This window comes from Meriones unguiculatus, chromosome 5 (genome assembly GCF_030254825.1).
Source record: "Meriones unguiculatus strain TT.TT164.6M chromosome 5, Bangor_MerUng_6.1, whole genome shotgun sequence".
Classification (NCBI taxonomy): Eukaryota; Metazoa; Chordata; class Mammalia; order Rodentia; family Muridae; genus Meriones; species Meriones unguiculatus.
In genome coordinates, this window is record NC_083353.1 from 129682608 (window position 1) to 129700130 (window position 17523).

At 43.6% G+C, this 17523-nt stretch overlaps 1 protein-coding gene across 11 annotated transcripts in view; it reads right to left on the reverse strand.

The window, feature by feature from the left end:
* Sox5 (SRY-box transcription factor 5) overlaps window positions 1-17523 on the reverse strand; it is a 915630-nt gene that overhangs the window by 307498 nt on the left and 590609 nt on the right. For 8 of the 11 annotated variants that reach the window (XM_060384462.1, XM_060384461.1, XM_060384460.1 and 5 more), the window contains one exon: window positions 9754-9985. In XM_060384462.1, the coding sequence (XP_060240445.1) occupies window positions 9754-9984 (231 nt within the window). In that variant the 5' untranslated portion in view covers window position 9985. The remainder of the gene's footprint in view (window positions 1-9753; window positions 9986-17523) is intronic. The other 3 variants (XM_060384465.1, XM_060384468.1, XM_060384466.1) reach the window with 1 other exon arrangement.

A 17523-nucleotide genomic window follows, 5' to 3' on the forward strand; every position in this document is an offset into this window, starting at 1 on the left:
AAGTCATTTTGGGAATATACTTACGTGCCTGTCTTTTATACCTTACCTCCACTTATAAATTTCTTATTAACCCCTGGAATGTTGCTTTCTAGTTTAAAACTATCAACGAATACAATTTACCGCTTTCTCTCAACATAGGCTTGAGGTTTAAGAGCTAGGAAGAGAAGGTGAACGAGCAGGTTTCTTGTGCACAATGACTGCCATGTCTGCCTTCCTGCCACCCAGGCAGCCTTGACAAGCTAAAATGAGTCACCTTTTTCACTGACTTGATCTTGTGATGCAAAGGTCACAGCTGTTCAAGGCTGACCTCCTTATATGCACACTACCTTTGGCCACGTGGTTCATTCTTAAATATGGACTACAGTAAAAATCAAAGCTTCTCGCCTTCACATAAAAAGAATGTGTACCCAAGCAGCCCAATTACAATTGCCATCTCAATTAGCCTTATGGTCTTGCCTGATTTCAAATATGACACAACTTCTCTGCCATAAAGGAATAAAGAAAACTAAACAAAAGAAAATGAAAAGCAGATTTTACTGTTTTGCAAAGGATCCGAGCCTCGTTCTCAACGCCCACGTCAGGTGGCTCCCAAACACCTGTAGCTCTGTGGCCCTGTTCTGGCCTCCATGGACACTGTCCTCATGAACATGTGGCTACACAGAGTCACAGCCATGCAAACAATTAAAAGATAATTAAAACAGATACTTAGAAAGAAAACAAAGCAACAGGTGGGAGGGCCCCACGAGAAGGTCAAACCTGATCCTGAGTTCAGGTTTGTGCCAGCTCGACTCTGAGGTGGCATTTTAGAGGTGGCAGAAGGGATTTGAATGATGTGCAGTGCTCCAACATTCTGGCAGAGCGGGTTTCAATGGTTTAACTTTCTAGTAGAGGGGATTTAAGTGGTGTGCAGGGCTTTAGCTTTCTGCTACAGGATGTTTAAATGTGAGCAACAGTCTAACCTTCCCCCAGCATGACGCTGTTGGTGAGGTAAACAGAGTTCACATTGGCACTGTTGCTGGAGGAACCGGCCTCCCTGAAAGCCTCCCCTTTATCTTCTCATTTGTTTTCTTCTGAGGCAGTCCTGATGCTCTCACTGGCTACCACAGGTAGGCCTTTAGCCCACGGCAATCCTCTTGCCTTAGCCTCCCCAGCCTGCCATCCTCCCTGGCTCCCTTAGAGTTTTCTACAGAAATGTTCTATTTCTAAACACATCATCTCCTGATCTGGTTATTTGTTTCCTTATACACCTGTGAAATGGAAAGCCATGCTAACAAAATGAGAAAACATAAGTCATGCTGCAAATCCATGCTCTCTCACATTGCTGATCCGCTATTGGTTCCTTAAGTTACAGTGGAAAGCCACACTTTGTCACATCACTGTTCCGACACGGCTTCCTTATGTCTGAAGTCCTAATGGCAACACTTTGTCACAATTTCAGCACATGCGTGTGCTCACACACACACACACCTGACTGACAGGCCCAGGAGCTTAGTCTAGTTGGAAAGTGAGTTTCTAGATCTTAGAGATCCTTCCTAGAAAACAAGCATCCTCACTGGAAGGGCCCTGGGACTCTCTGACTCTTGCAGCTGACTGCATTTTTCAGAGGTGAAATGAGAAATGACACACGCATTCCTGTTCTCACAGCCCTCAGTCAAACTACCCTCTTACTCCAGAAATGATCCTCTACCCCATTCCCACCTTTTGCTCTCCACCTTTACTTTTCAGCCATCCCTATGAATTCTCAAATATTAGAAATCTGAAAACAGAACAGCCAATTACTAAAACTGAGATGGGTGAAAAAGTAAAAAAAAAAAAAAAAAAAAAAAAAAAAACCACAGTGGAATTGTTTCAAATGGAAGCTGTAAATACTACGGGAAGAACACCCTGTCTCCAGGGGTCACAAAGAACAAGCTGCAAAGGGAATCTCAGAACCAACGAAGGTCTCAGGATCTTGTCTGCTAAATGAGACTATTAAAGATAAGTTACCAGCAGTGGGTCAGCCAACAGATGTACAAAGACCGCAAACCATTTGAGTGAATGGCCTGTGCTGCTCTGTGGGGAACTCAGTACGTGCCTGTGTTATGCAGAGGCCACCGAACGCCTCATGAGCAAGACCACTGTTCTTTAACCATCACATAGAGTAAGAGGAATGGAAGCTGGCCACAGCAGAGACCGGCAATTCTCCAAAACCCCAGGTCTGTGAAGAAGCAGAAGCAGGTATCAGAGCACTCTGCTGTGGGTTCCCCTTCATCTGTCTTTCTGATCACGAAACTATTGAGCCCCACAAGGTGGTTTGTTAGGAAAGATCTTCTGAATAGACATGATAGCCCACACCTGTAATCCCAGTGCTTGGGCAGCTGAGGCAGGAGGATTGACAGAAGCTTGTGCCCAACCTTGGCCATTAGTACATTTCGAAGAGAAGGGGAGAGAAGTGGGAGAGGAAAGAAAGCAAGGAGGAAATGAAGAGCACAAAGTTAAATGTCTCCAGCACAAACTAGTTTGCACACAAACCTGTCATTACTTGTTGGAACCGAGCACAGATGATCTCCTTTCTTTGTCAAAGTCAGACTCTGACTAAGAAGTGACACAGCCAGGACCACCACCAAGCATGGTACAAGTCTTGATCCTTAGAGTTCTCACTGCAGCGGAGTGTCTCAGCCACAGAGGCCCTGTTCTGTGCAGCAGAGATGGTCACCCCATACACCAAGCAAATGCTGAGCCCCAACAGATCAGATATGTGTTTATCCTGCAGCTTCCCCATTACTTATGCTAAAAACTTTACAGCACACTTGTGACTGTTCCTTTTTTTTCTTTCTTTTTTTTTTTTTTTTTTTTCCCCAGACTTGTTCTGCTCTGAGCTATCTCCGCTGGGGTAAAGTGTTTAAATGGAGGACAAAACCAAATGCTAGTGTGAGGAGCTTGCAACAATGGAAGTTAAAAGTGTGTGTGTGCATTGGTGCTTCAAACATTTTGGGTGCCTTGTATCATGTGGAAACAAAACTCAGATTAAACTAGTTGAATCCCCCCAAATCTCACTCCCCTTTCAACAGGGAATCGTCTCCTTCTCACAAGAGTTCCCACCTTTAAGTTAACTCTGTTTATTATATTATGGTGGTCACTCAAGCTTGATTCCAAACATATAGCCTCATGTAGAAAGTCGTAGCTTCTTGTTAATGTCTGCCTTACTTTCCCACAGTGGCTCACTGAAGTGGGAGAGTAACGTTTAAGCTAGGCTGTCTGACCAGCAGGCCCTAGGACCGTCCTGTGTCTGTCTCCCAGCTCTGGGGTTACAGGCACACACCGGTGTGCCCAGCTTTTGCGCTGGGGATCTGAACAGAGGCCTTTACACTTGCAAGGCTGGTATGTCACTTACGAAGCCATCTCCACGGTCCAAATCAGCACTTCTGTGACTTAACAGGGGCCAACCCCTCCTCGCACGGAGCTGGTCCGAATGGCATGGGCACAGGACAGGATGATCTACTGCCCAATTTCTCCAGCAGCTTCTGTAGCCCTAGCTGACTGTGTTTCACTGTCTCCATCCCTGATAGCCCCGGGATAATTTCCCAGCACAATACACACAGAAAAATTGAACTTCCATTCAAACACAAGTCTGGAATTGTGTCTAGATAAATAGCATCAGGGGGTATTTTGTGACAAAGTTTACAGGGTGATGCTTGTAACCATGTAATTTCATTGTATGATAAACATCAATTTACCATAAAAAAAAAAAAAAAAACAAATGCAAACTTGTCAGCATCTTACCTTGCTGCAATTGAATTGGCCTTGTTCAGATAAGAAGCCTATCTCTTCTAGCTACAACAGGTTAGAGATAAACCCGTGAAATCGTTCTCCCTGTGGAATGATACTGCCTGCGATCATAATTTTACACTACCACCAGCACATATGGCCTGGGAGCTTACTCTATCTGAATCTTGCTGAATCTATTCTCCGTGCTATTAAACTGAGGGTGTCCCACGTCCCCAACATTCAAAACTAATTACACTTTTGTCTAGAGTATAGGCTAGGGCTCTCCCTCAACAGTGAAAGTCTCATTATTATAACTAGCGCAAGGACCACCCTGGCTTAACAATGCAGGGCTTGCCACAATAGCATAGTGCTAAGTTTGACATACAAAACTACCAGACATTGAAGAGCTTACAGAAAGCATCGGCTGAGAAGAGTGATCTTCCCCACCTCACAGTGAAATTTTCACCCCGTGGTTTATTTTTGAATGACACACACATTCTTCTCTCATCCTTAAAGTTTTTGAATAATATCACAGAGGTAGCACTATCCTAGATATCAAGAATGTATAATTTATTCTTCTATTGAAAGCAAAAATTCACATAACAGGCCTCTAAAGTCACAGCTACTAGATAACCGTTAAGGACAATCTCGTGTGGAAGAGAAATCTAAGTGCTGACTGTGAGCCCGGGCCCACCTGGACGCTGTGAACCAGTGCATAGGATGAGTGTGTATTTCAGTGATTAAGGCTGGCTTTCCTATACTGGAGCCCTGCTATGTTATCCTCAAGAGCCCCAAACTCTGTCTTTTATGAACAGTTAACTTGAAAATGCACCTTATTTTATTTCTTGGATAGACGTGAGGCAGGAGTGGACTCGCACTAATTGTTTCCTGCCTGCTCTGCGTCCACAGTGTTGAAGCACACCAACTCCAACATACACCACGGGTGCACAGGATGACCATGGAGACCCAGAATTCTGAGTATTTCCAGAAAAATACCCTACATATCAACTGGCAATGAGATAATAAAACATTTCACAAATATAGGATACATGTGTTTGTGCATACGTACACACACATACAGTACACATAGCCCGGGATCGTGGGATTTAACTTTAGTCCCAGTGACTCAGAAGGCTGACAGATGAAAGATGGCTTGTGCCACAGTCAGAGGCAATATGGCACCTACGAGTCTGTGTCATTAAAGGGCGCAGCTCATTGGCACCGCTCTTATTTAGAATGCCCAAGATCATTGGCTGGACCCTAAACAATGCAAAACAAGAAGTATCTGCACTTATTTCTTTTTGATAAGATTCAGTTACACAGAGAGCAAGGCACTCCGACAACTTCATGTTGAAAATAACATATTGTTCCTTCGAAACAAAAGTGGCTTAAGGAATCAAAAGAAAGCTCAAAAGAGCAGAATAGGCTTTAAAGGAAAATAGACAACAGATTATTCTGGATCCACGGGTGGTGGTGGCTTTCATTTCACATCACATTTGCTCTGGAGCTGGGAGGTCGCCAACAGATGCGGCGGGCAACCAGACAGAAAATGAGCACCAGAGGCTCTTCAGCCCCTCCGAGCGGCGCCCGTCCCTCTGACACCACACACCCTGTGCTGACTAGCATGAGATCACCTGCTGGAGATCTTTCATTCAGCCTGTCCATGGCAGAACTGCTCTTAAGGTCAGCCTGAATCACAGAACTACTCATTTGTTTCTGAAATGCTGAGGCAACAACCAGCCCACTGTAAAGAAGTAGGCAAAACAAGACAAAACCCATGGGCTGAGCTGATGGCTTGATCTACAGAGGCTTGATCTGCACAGGCAGAGGCTTGGAGCCGAGCTCACATGTCAGAACCATGAATGGCAGTGCGTGTTTGGGATCTTAGCACTGGGGAGGTGAAGACAGGAGGATCGCAGGGATCGATGGCCAGATAGGCCAGCCAAGACCAGTGAGCACCACATACACAGAGACCCTGCCTCAAAAGTAGGGCAGAGCTAAGCAAGAAGGAGGACCCTGGGTAACATACTCAATCCTCATTCAAAATGGCAAAAGGGATAGACATTGGAAGAGGGTGAAAACAAGGAACAAGACAGGAGCCTACCACAGAGGGCCTCTGAAAGACTCTACCCAGCAGTGTATTAAAGCAGATGCTGAGACTCATAGTCAAACTTTGTCAGACTGCAGGGAATCTTATGAAATTAAGGGGGAAATAGAAAGACCTGGAGAGAACTGAAGCTCCATACAGAGAGCAACAGAACCAAAAAATCTGGGCACAGGGTTCTTTGCAAAGCCTGATACTGATACTCCAACCAAGGACCATGCATGGAAATAACCTAGAACCCTGGCACAGACATAGCCCATGGCAGCTCAGTCTTCAAATGCGCTCCCTAGGAAGGGGAACAGAGACTGTCTCTGACACGAACTCAGTGGCTGGCTCTTTGATCACCTCCCCCTGAGCTGGGGGCAGCCTTGCCAGGCCACAGAGGATGCAGACAGTCCTGATGAGACCTGACAAGCTAGGGTCAGATGGAAGGGGAGGAGGACCTTCCCTATCAGTCGACTTGGGGAGGGGCATGGAAGGAGATGTGGAAGGGAGGGTGGGATTGGGAGGGAACGAGGGAGGGCTACAGCTGGGATACAAAGGGAATAAGTTGTAAAAAATAAAAAATAAATTAGACAAAAATAGGGCAGAAAATGCCCAAGAAAGACACCAATGTTGAACTTTGGCCTCTAGATGTTCATGTAAACATATTTTTATGTACACCAGAACATAGCTTTACACACAAACATTTAATCATTCCTACACAAAGGACACATATAAAATTAAAAAAAACAAGCAAGTAAACAAACAAACAAAAAAGCCAACAAAAGATAGAGGAGGACTTTTATTATCTATAGGTTAAAGGTCAGGATGGTCTTTCCAGTCATGGCAGAACCACACTGTTTGTTGGAGGTGATCAGGGAGTCAGGCTCTGCAGTTAGCTGTCTGGCAACATTATGAGGGCTTCTTTGAAGAAAACAGTAGCACTCCCATGTGCTATCACTTTACCCACCATGCCCAAATCCCGCAAGGATCTGACAGTCTTCCACTGCCATGTGTCTATAACAAGCTTACAACTGCATTCCTCCCAGCAATCATTTGCAGCATTTGTCCTGGCTACAGCTATCCTACCCCAGACTTTCTCTTAGTTAGACATTTAGTTTAATTCCCCAAATACTGAGAAAATCAACAGGAGTTCAGAAAGGTCTACATCCATATCTGGCTCTTACTTAGGCCTTTACACTTTCATAGCTGGACTCCAAAGTTCTCATTTTTATTTGGTGATGAACACCAAGTGTGTAAAGTTCTCATGACAGGAAATATCTCTGGACTGAAGTTTTATATGGAAAGTCTCCCCCTGATTCTGTCAGGCAGCCTTTCAGGAAGCACTCCAACACACAAAGATTATCAAGCTTTCTCCCTTTACAAAGATACTGAGTAAAAATGTAGAGACTATATTTCCTTATGAAACATAAAACTCTATTGTGTGAATAGGACAATAGTCTATTACAAAAAAGAAATTATTCATGTTGAGTAATAATGATGTAAATACATCCAGCCATTTTGATAAGTGTTTATAATAGGTCTCCCTGTGAGACCTCACTGCACCCTGATCCTTTCCAGACAGCACAGTAGTAGGTATCACTATAGCTCTGGAGTTTCTAGGAGATAGTCTCCAGGAATTGACATGTTTGGCAACTTTATCCCCAAATACTTAGGATTTATTGAGCCATATCATCTCAAGTATTAATTGAATCATCATAAACTGAGTATCATTTCATGCTTTATTCCAGGAATTGTGTGTGTGTGTGTGTGTGTGTGTGTGTGTGTGTATCAGTAAGATATACTATGCACAGTGTATAGAGACAAACATCTAAATGCACAGATCATAATGTGGAGTGTGAGAAAAGGCTCAGTGCCATGGATGAAGGGACAAGGTGTTCTCCACTGTCCAAGAATTAAGTGGCCACTTCTAAGATGTGGTGATCTTTTACCCACTCCCATGGGAAAAGCATATTTACCATAAAGATTAAACTCAAAAATCAGAAATTTATCCCAGGGGGAGGTATAAAACTGCCATTGAAGATGTTCAGGATGAAGCTGGGCACAGCCGAATCACCAGTCCATGTGGACTGCAGGAGAAACCCAGTCCCAACATGGGATGTTTTGTATGAGACAAGCTCCTCAGGTGAAAAGTTTGGGCAAAATCCCAGAAGCAACATGGCACACACATTTAACCATGAGGAGGACAATCTAGTCCTTTCTCCTATGAAGGTGGTAGGATGACCTAGCAGGTCTGAGATGTTAGGGTCATGATATGTTCAAGTGTCCATGATAAGCCAATGAAGGCAAGGAATATCTCAGGTGGAAACAAACTGAGAAACCACTCATGAATACAAGAAGGTGCAAATGTCGATGTCGTTTATTAATGTTAATTTGGAATTGGTCGTTTGCTTACAAACCCCAATAACTTATACCATAATGGGTCTCAACCACTTTGGGTCTCAGATCTCCTGAAGAATTCCCTGGAAATCATAGGACTACTCAGATCCACTATTTTATGTTTTTATCTAGTTTTATTGCTATTATCTAGTATTTTATCTAGTATTGCCCATGTGTATAAGCATGGCCACATGTGCACCAAGGCGTGTGTGCAGAGGTCTGAGGACAACTCTGTAGAGATGAGTTACACACATGCAGCTACCGTTGTGAAGCCTGTGTGCCCAGCATCCCTGCGTGCCGAGCCATCCCACCTACCTGTGACATTCTTCCATAAAAAGAATCCCCTGTCTGTTTCTAGGAGACCCATAAATGACAGATCAGAACTTCATACTGTCCCTAAAGTCATCATTTTTTGTTATATATTCTGCCTCTCTCAGGCTCATTCATCTTTGAGTATGCTTAAAATTATCTTATCGCTATCTTGGCACTGTTCTTTGACCATCACTATTTATATTCAGCCCTGCAGACTTATATATGTGTGTCACTGTCACATGGAAAATCCATCCAAGAAACACACTTAGTTTGGTCATGTCTGAGAGCAGGCAGTGGTCAAAATATTAAGCACATAACACATCAAAGAGACACAATAGCAGACGGAGAGTCTGACTCATCACCATGCTGGCCTATGTGTTTCCTACCCACCTGCTCTCTCCTCCTATTTGAGAGGAAAATACAGAACTGTACAATGCTAAGTGACCAGGAGGGAAAGAGGGAGGGACTGCAGAGCAAATGACCAAGCTTGCCGAATGACAGACAAGAAGACGGAAACTATGCCTGACTTCTTGTGAAGAAAAGTCAGGACCACAGATCCTAAAGTCCGCCTGACTTTGTAAATCCTGGTTCTGTTACCTGGAACGTCTTTTAATTTGATCTTGCCTCGATTTCCTCAAATACAAAAGAGAATTACTAATATTAGTTCACTAGATGTGAAGATTATTAATTATTGTGGCAGTAAGAAAGGCTTAGTCCTCCTCTATACACACACACGCAGGCATGTATGCATGTATGCACACATGTACATACACAAGCACACATGTCTGTAAGCATGTAAGTATGTTGCATTATCTAAAATTCTTGGAGGGAAAATCTGGTCATAAGGTCATAGATAATTGAAGACTGTTTGACCCATGAGGCCTAACAGTGATGAATTTGCCTCTTCATCAGGAAGAAGCCAACTTTGATTCTGGCTGATTTTTGCCATGTCATCTTAACATATTCATTACACTTTGTATAGATTTCCCCCTTATTATATTCCAGAAGCAGGTGTCTCGAAAAGAAAACAAAGAACTAATCTTCACTGCTTATGTTCCCTTGTAGAGTCAATTTACTTGAAGGAATTCTATGGTGCCTCAAGTGAATCTTCTGTGTGGTTCTTAAGCACATGATCATTTCAAGCGAAAGACTGAAGCCAAGCTACCAGAGGGCTAGACTGTCGGACAGGGAGACCGTGAGAAACCTACCATTGTGTTGTGCTGAGCAGTGGGGGTCCTAGGACCACAAGTCTCTTGAGTCAGCAGAGAAACTGGCTGAAATTCCTCAGAGTGAGGCTTGTTGGGAAAACTCACATGTAAGGGAAGGTGAAAGGCTGGAAGCCTCTCACTCTCCTCCTCTTCCACTTTCTGTCTGCTTGTCACCATGGCTACCTCTCCATCTGTCTCCCCATACGGAGAGCCTGGTCGCTTGGAAGACATCCTGGAAGGAACAAAAGAGGAGAAAATAATGAAACCTCCACATAAATCCTTAATGCCGTCATTGTGTGGTTAGGGGCCATTGTAACAGAAATGCCTTTTTGTGCTGGCGGAGAGCAGGACGCCATCCAAACACCACTGCACAGCACACACAATCAGAAACAATGGCCAAGCAGGTAGCGACAGAACAGGGCTTGTTTGCTGTAAGAATAATACACTAATATAGCACTCTCTTGTATTCTGGCTTCTTAAACAAGAAAATTCACCTAAGAACACTGCATAATGCAAGTCCATTCCATTCTAAAAGGAAGAAAAGTATCCATCTAGTTTTACACTTTGAGAGACCTTATTCAAAACAGAACATCTGTGAATAGCAAATACTGTGGGCAGTTTAAAAGAAAAAAAAGCACTAAAATTTTCCCCATCAAAAAAAAAATATATATATATATGATAAAATAAATACATGTTCTCCACTCTAACAAGTTTGCATTGCATTAACAGTGAGATTACTGTGAGACATAGCAATACGCTTGAATGCAGTCCTCAGAGAAACTGACAGAAAGTTGAATATTTGTTCAAAACTTAAGAACTACAAACATTTTATCATCTGTGACTTGAGAAACATTTAACCCATTCTGGCATTTGGTTCTAACAGTAACACTGTGAGGTAGCAAATCACAAAAGGATTATTTTTAAAAGTTTCAGTTCTAGCTGCATAAGCCTACACATTATTTAAACGTGAGTTCACAGTTATTTATTCCTTAGAATATTTAAAGGCAGAAAGAGACCCCTGTGCTTTGATTTGGCAAGAAAGGCTAAATGAAACCAGGCTTAGATAAAGGGACGAGAATTGAGCATTATCTTTGTTTCAGTAGGATTCAGAATATCATCTGAGCTTAAAATACATGGCAAACCTTTTTGGAGAAAGGGGCCGGCTGCTCTTTCTCCTCTCACAGAAAAGTTTTACATAGAAATGGAACTGAACTAAAACGTCTAATGTAAAAAAACAATCGGCTGTCTCATGGTATATACGGCTTGATCGGAGCCTGAAAGGACAGATTTATTTTTTGGTTGTTGTTCTTCTTCAAGACAAAAAGAGTGTTTGCACCCTTCCTTTTTCATTCTAGACCAGTGCGACAAGAGGCAGAAATACCCACCGAGGGAGGCCTTCGCTACTGTCACACACAGCACAGACTTTTACATTTCCAAATGATCTGTTTCTCATCCACGAAGAATGATTCTGCCATTTGTGTTAGACTTTCTCTTGCTCAGTTTACTCATCTTTAAACTGAGAGACATCTGCCTCTTAAGGCTTTTGGAAAGAGAACCAACAGAGTCCTCAGCTCAGGCTAGACACTGGCTGAGTGCAAGCTCTTACTTATATTTACTTATATTGCAGACTTCAGACTTCCCACATGAATCTCCACCCTCAAGGAGACAAAACAATAGAAAAGAAAGAAAGAAAAACAGAAGGAAAAAAGAAAAAAGAACAGAAACAAAACCTCACAATCAGGGAGACATTTTCTTGTGTTTAGCTGTAAACTCACCAAGCCCATCAGAAAGCTTCTCCCAGACCCGTAGTTCTTAACTGTAAACTAATAGCATGAATCATCAAGTGATTTAAAAGAAACGTTAATAGTGGCATTGTTGACCAGCTACAATCAGAGCAGATCAAGGGGAGGCCATGTCTACAGGCAGCTGTCATGTGAGCCCTCGGCACTCAAGGGCTTGTGACTCCTTCCAACTCCCCGGCAAAGGGCTACCCCAAGTTGACTCTAAATAGAGTGAAAGTGGCTGGAATAAACCAGTTGGAGTTGTTTAGATTTCATTGCTAATCTTACTAACTAGTTACACTATTACATGTAACAGACTCCTGAACACTGAGCTTACTCAAATCACAGGGGCCTGATTGCGTGTTCAACGAGCAAACAACTCATCATATATGAGAAGGGCGGGTATGCATGCTGCTGAAACACGTAAGGTCTTCGCGGAGAGACTGATCGCAGTACATAGTACTCTAGTAGGAAGATTTAACCATTGTCCTCAGTGCTTGCGATTTGCAGGAGCATCAACGTTCTGACTGGAATTATCCCATGGTGCCCCACCATGGCCTTGAACATAACCAGCCTTCCTGTGCCTGAAAGTGCTAGGCTACTGCCAACACGCGGCCCCTGGTTATGGGACAAGAAAACTAGCTCAGCTGGTCTGCAAAGTCATTACAATTCTCCAGTTCTCAGAAGGGAGACTGAAGCACTGGTTTCCACTTTGCTAATATCATCAGTGAAAACGTCAGATCCAGAAGTAGATATACAGAGAACAAGGTAGAAAGAGAAGATGGTGACACTGTCCTCAACATGTATGGCTGCACAGGTCCGCTGCATATGCAAGTGGCTGTATTCACCAAACTCAGCATCAGATGCAGCAAAGAGTTCAAGGTCATGAACCTAGAAGGCAACGGATCCCTCAGCTTCATTTTCAAAGTATTCTAGGACGCCCTTCACGTGCTGGCCTTTGGAAACGGAGCTGATAAATGCCAGGTAAAAGGCTTCTGGAAGACAGTTAGATACCTGCAGTAGGAACATGCCTGGTTATGATTCAGGAAGGCTACGTTGGTGAAAACTATACCAAACTATACAGAGAGCTCCGACTGCAGGCTGTACTTCAGTTTCCAAGCTTCCTGTCGCTCACACCCTGACAGCAAACTGAGCAATGACAAGACAAGGTATTCTTCTTCCAGTTTTGCCTTCCCAAGGGATCCTCCGTGTCAGCTGCTGAGGGCAGAAAGACACGACAGACTCACCGTGGTTTTGGAGGACCGACATTCCCACACTGGCATGTCAGGGTGGCAGGAGGAGGGCACCCAGGGGCAATGTGAGTATAATGAATGGTCTTATGTGTTTTACCAGTGACAAACCCTGACCTCAGAGAAGCTGGCCTAAGACAGACAGAGCTCAAGATGGCGGTGTCTCGTGCGGCTGGTAGTAACTTAACTCAATTTTACATCTTTCAAGGAAACTTTCTTCAAAGAATTCATGGCTCATGTAGGCCAAGAGAGGCACTTTTTAATCACCAAGAAGTATTATCTTATGCTTACAAAATACAAGACACTTACCTAATAAGATTTCTTTAATGACACTGTTGGTGTCTGTTTCAAGAATATTATGAGGTGACTAAGTGGATTTTATGTAAAGGAATTAAAAATAGTTACAGACCATTGAGGCTAAGACCCATCTGACAGAAAAGTCAGATGCCCCTGGTTCTACAAGGCCACAGGGTCCTGTGACCTGGAACATTTTCAGGGAGAGGAATGACAAAGAGAAATGCGAGTTTGGGGATAAATAGAGCTGGTTTTCATGTAGGAAGTAAGGGTGGAAGCAGAGATGCAGACGGAGACACTTTTAGAAAGTCAATATAAATTTAGGGTTCAGGTTTATTTAGGAAAAGGAGCAGATTGAGAAGCATGGATGGAGTCCCATCTCTCCTCTCCAGCACTCCTGGGATCCTGAGTTACATGAATGGAATAGAGAAGCAGCAGCGGTCCCCTTGGAAGGAGAAGCTGGCTTTTGCAACAACTCACTTTTTTCTTTCCCTTTTACTGTAATGTTCTGCATAATCACGCTACGGGTGCTGAGAGATGGCCCTCTTACAACGGCTGGTCTCCTGCTGCTGCAGGGACGGTCTCTAGGTATATTGCAAGCACTCTGCATGGAGGATGCCTCCGTCTGTGCTCAGTCATGGAGAACCAACATGGAGGCAGAAAGAGGAATTGAGACTGCCAACTGAAAAGGAAGCCAGTGGTTCTGAAAGCTGGCAGCAGCATGGCGGGATGACCTGGGGGCAGGTTGTTACCGGGGTATCACCTCCTGAAAGCTACTGGCACAGGTTGAATGTCAAGACTATTTAGAGCTCCTTAGTAATTCTAAAAACAGTGACTGTTACAAACCCCAGGTGCTCATCAAAACAGGACCCCACCCACTCAAGACACCTGGGCCCTCATCCCGGAGCCTGTGAAGCCGCCATGTTTTAGGGAAGAGCTGGCTTTGTAATTGTGAGATGGAGAAATCTGAAGATGGAGAAATTGTGGCTGGAATTGCTCTGGGGTCCAAAGTGACCCTCATGTTTTCAATACAGAAAGCCAGAAGGGGCAGAGCCAGGCACAAGCTGTCAGATGCTGTGCGATAGCTTTGCAGTGCTGAGCAGGAGAAGATGAACCAATTAATGCACATGACATCTGTATACTGGAGGAGAGCAGCTAGAAGAGACCCAGCCCAGAAGGCACCTTGACTTTAGGACTTCTGACTTCAAAATTGAAAGTCCAAGCCACTCAGAGTCAGCAATGTAACATAATACCATAGTCCAAAATCCTGGGTTCCATAGTGGGTGTTTTCTGAAGCCGAACACCTCTTTCTCCACACACGGACCTGCCTTGCTCTCCCTTCAGACAGATTTCTCCTCACATCTCTTATTCAGTAACATCTCATTCAAACACTCTTCAAAGGCCAAGCTTCCTTCTTTCCCACTCTTCCTGGGCGCAATATTTTATACTTACTTCTTTGTTTATGGCCTATCTCTCCCACTAGAATACAGGATCAAAGGAGACAGACGTATTTCCACACATAGGATCTGGGATCTAAACATCTCTGTAAAATCATCTTTCAAGCACATCTGTTGAATGAATTGTTACTAAACCTTCGGACCGGCTAGAGCCACAGTGCCTGTAAGGTCAACTCTTACCAACCGGTGCTGGCAGTATCTCAGATGACAGAAAGAGGCAAGTCTGGCCAAGAGGAAGTATTGTCCTCCTTTTTGGAATTCCAATAGTGGCCTTTTTCGTGTGTGCCTTTTCACATGCTAATATTCCTATAAAAATATCTTAATTCTGAGTTCTTATAAAAATATCTTCCAGTTCTACTTCAAATATATGAGGAAGGCTGGGAGAGACTGCTAAGTGCCTAAGAGGGCCTGCTGTGCAATCCTGAGGAGCAGAGTTCTAGTCTCAGCAAGGGCTCTGACTTGCCAAGATGACTCACACTACAGCCACAACCTGTGAGGGCAGTCACCTGGCTCTGACTTCCTTTTCCATACATCCTCTCTCCCAAGGCAGGTCCACTTCCTTACACTGCCTAGGACCGCTCCTAAGGAGCAAGGGCACCATGAGTGTCTGTCTCGAGAATGAACCAGAATAAAATGAATAAACTGAGTGGGGATGATTTGTTCCTAGAAAATAACCATTGTGTCATGAAGGAACAGGTAATGAAGATATACTGGATCTTCTAGTTTGCCTTTAAGTGAGTAAGAAAAGAGATAGACCCATGCACTCATCATTCATTCCTTCATTCAATTCACTCACCGAAAAATATTTAGAAAGACTCCGTATTTCGAGCAGGTGGTAGCATATCTAAGAAGCAAAGCACATTCTGGGGCAGGTGACTTCTCAGTACTATGTACCTGGTGAGGGATGGACAGCAGATTGAGGCCCTCTCAACACATTAACCAGAGGATGCTCCCTAACATACGAAGATTGAACAGACCTCAACAAGCACAAGAGAAAAAGCTTCCGATGAAGAGTGACATTGTAGCACACACACAGAAGCACTCTCACACTCACATACACACTCCCACTCCCACACACATGTACTAACTCAGCCACACACAGACACAATAAAACTAAACTGTTTTAAAAGGAGAAACAGAACATACTTTGGGAGAATGGGGAGAATGGTTTGGATAAAGCAGAGGGGAAGAAAAACAGGAGATGAAGGGGGGGGTGAGATTAGATCCTGAAGTTCTGGTTAAGCAGCCACTTTCAGTGGCTAAACTAAAAATCTGAAATCTATTCAAGGGCAGAGAGGAACTGGTCAGAGTTTATGAATCACACAGCATCAGCACCTCATTAGTTGTGTGTGTGTGTGTGTGTGTGTGTGTGTGTGCACGCGCGCGTACACACACACATGTAAACCTCAGTAGTGCTCCTCAGAAGCTGTTTACTGTATTTATTCAAACAAGGTCCCTCACTGAAGCCTGGCTTGCAGCTCCTTTAGGCTGCCCAGCTATGGAGCCCAGAGATCCATCTATCTCTACGATAGCGGTGCTGACTGCCCTGCGAGCCAGTCAGCTTGTTCCTGGGTGCTGGAGACTTACCTCAGGTCCTCATTCTTTCAGGGAAGAACACTTCACTGACTGAGCTTTCCCCCCATCAACAGGATTTTTGAAAGAAAAATAATTTGTTTCAAAACCGTTTGCTTTCACATCAGTGTACAAAGGTAAGTGAGCACAGGAGACTATTGAACACAGGTTGAATGCATAAGTGAAGCAGTGGCTTATTCTCCTGGCCATTTCCTGAGGCTCAATGTTTGATGCACGGACCTTCATAACCTTCATAGTCATGTTCTTCACTGACTCATGACTTCTTTGCTAGCTGCTCTCTCAAGCACGAGTTTCTAATGTCCACCCTTCTCTTGTGTTGACACATAAGCGTGGAATGGATCATGTTTTGAAAACACTTTAAGATGGTTAAAAAGAGGAGCCCTACTTTGAGAACATGGACTACAGCAAAATAAGTAAGTAAATACATAAATAAATAAATAAATCAGTAACTCTTTTCCTTGGCTTTCATTTTGGATGTGATGTCTCTGTAGATCCCCTAGGCAAGATTGCCTCTGGAAAGGTCCTCCTGGACAGTACTAGAATCCTCAAGAGGTGGCCCATAGAGGTCTTTAGGTCATTAGACCCATGTCCTCAGGGGATACGAGGAGCCAGATTTTTCTTTCCCTGCCTGGCCCTGAGGTGACTGGCTTTGCTGCCTGCAGGCTATTGCTACCTTACCATAACCCAACCACAGTAGGGCCAACCAACCCCAAAGCCTTCCCTAGAGCTAAGCTACATCCTTTGTGTTTATATTTTTATTTTCTCATGTATTTGTTATTATAGTCACACAAAGCTGACTGATACCACATTCAGTGAGGACACAGTGTAGTCTTTCAAGTTCTCTGTAGGTGGAAACACAGTATCTGAGGACACATACAGACTATTTTTTTTTTAATTTAAGGATACTGAATGAAGAGAATTAACAGAAGAAATGGAAGTCAACTGCATATTAAAAAAATCTCTTCACGACAGAATATCACCCACCCTATAGGTGGAATTGAAAAAGATGGGCTTGAATGAATCCGTCCTAACTCAGATGGGTAAGGCCAGCAATGCATCCCTTTGACATGTAATCTGGTTACACACTTAGAATGCCATGTTACCCAAAGGAAACATGCTGTTACAATTGTCTATGAAGTTCCATTGTTGTTGTTTACACCCGACAGTTTATGTTTTCCTTTTCTCTTACAAGATTTAAACATCATCTCCCTACCAAGAGTTGTCCTCCTGTACTCTGAAGACATCAATTCCGTAAACTAAGTCTGTGCGTTATCATCTCCAGAAGTCTGCTGCAGAATTTATTTATGGTAAACACGCAGTCTTTCAAACTTCTGTAACATATTTTTTCTCCTTTAGACTCTCTTTCCCTTCAGTGTTTCCCATGGGACTTGCTGC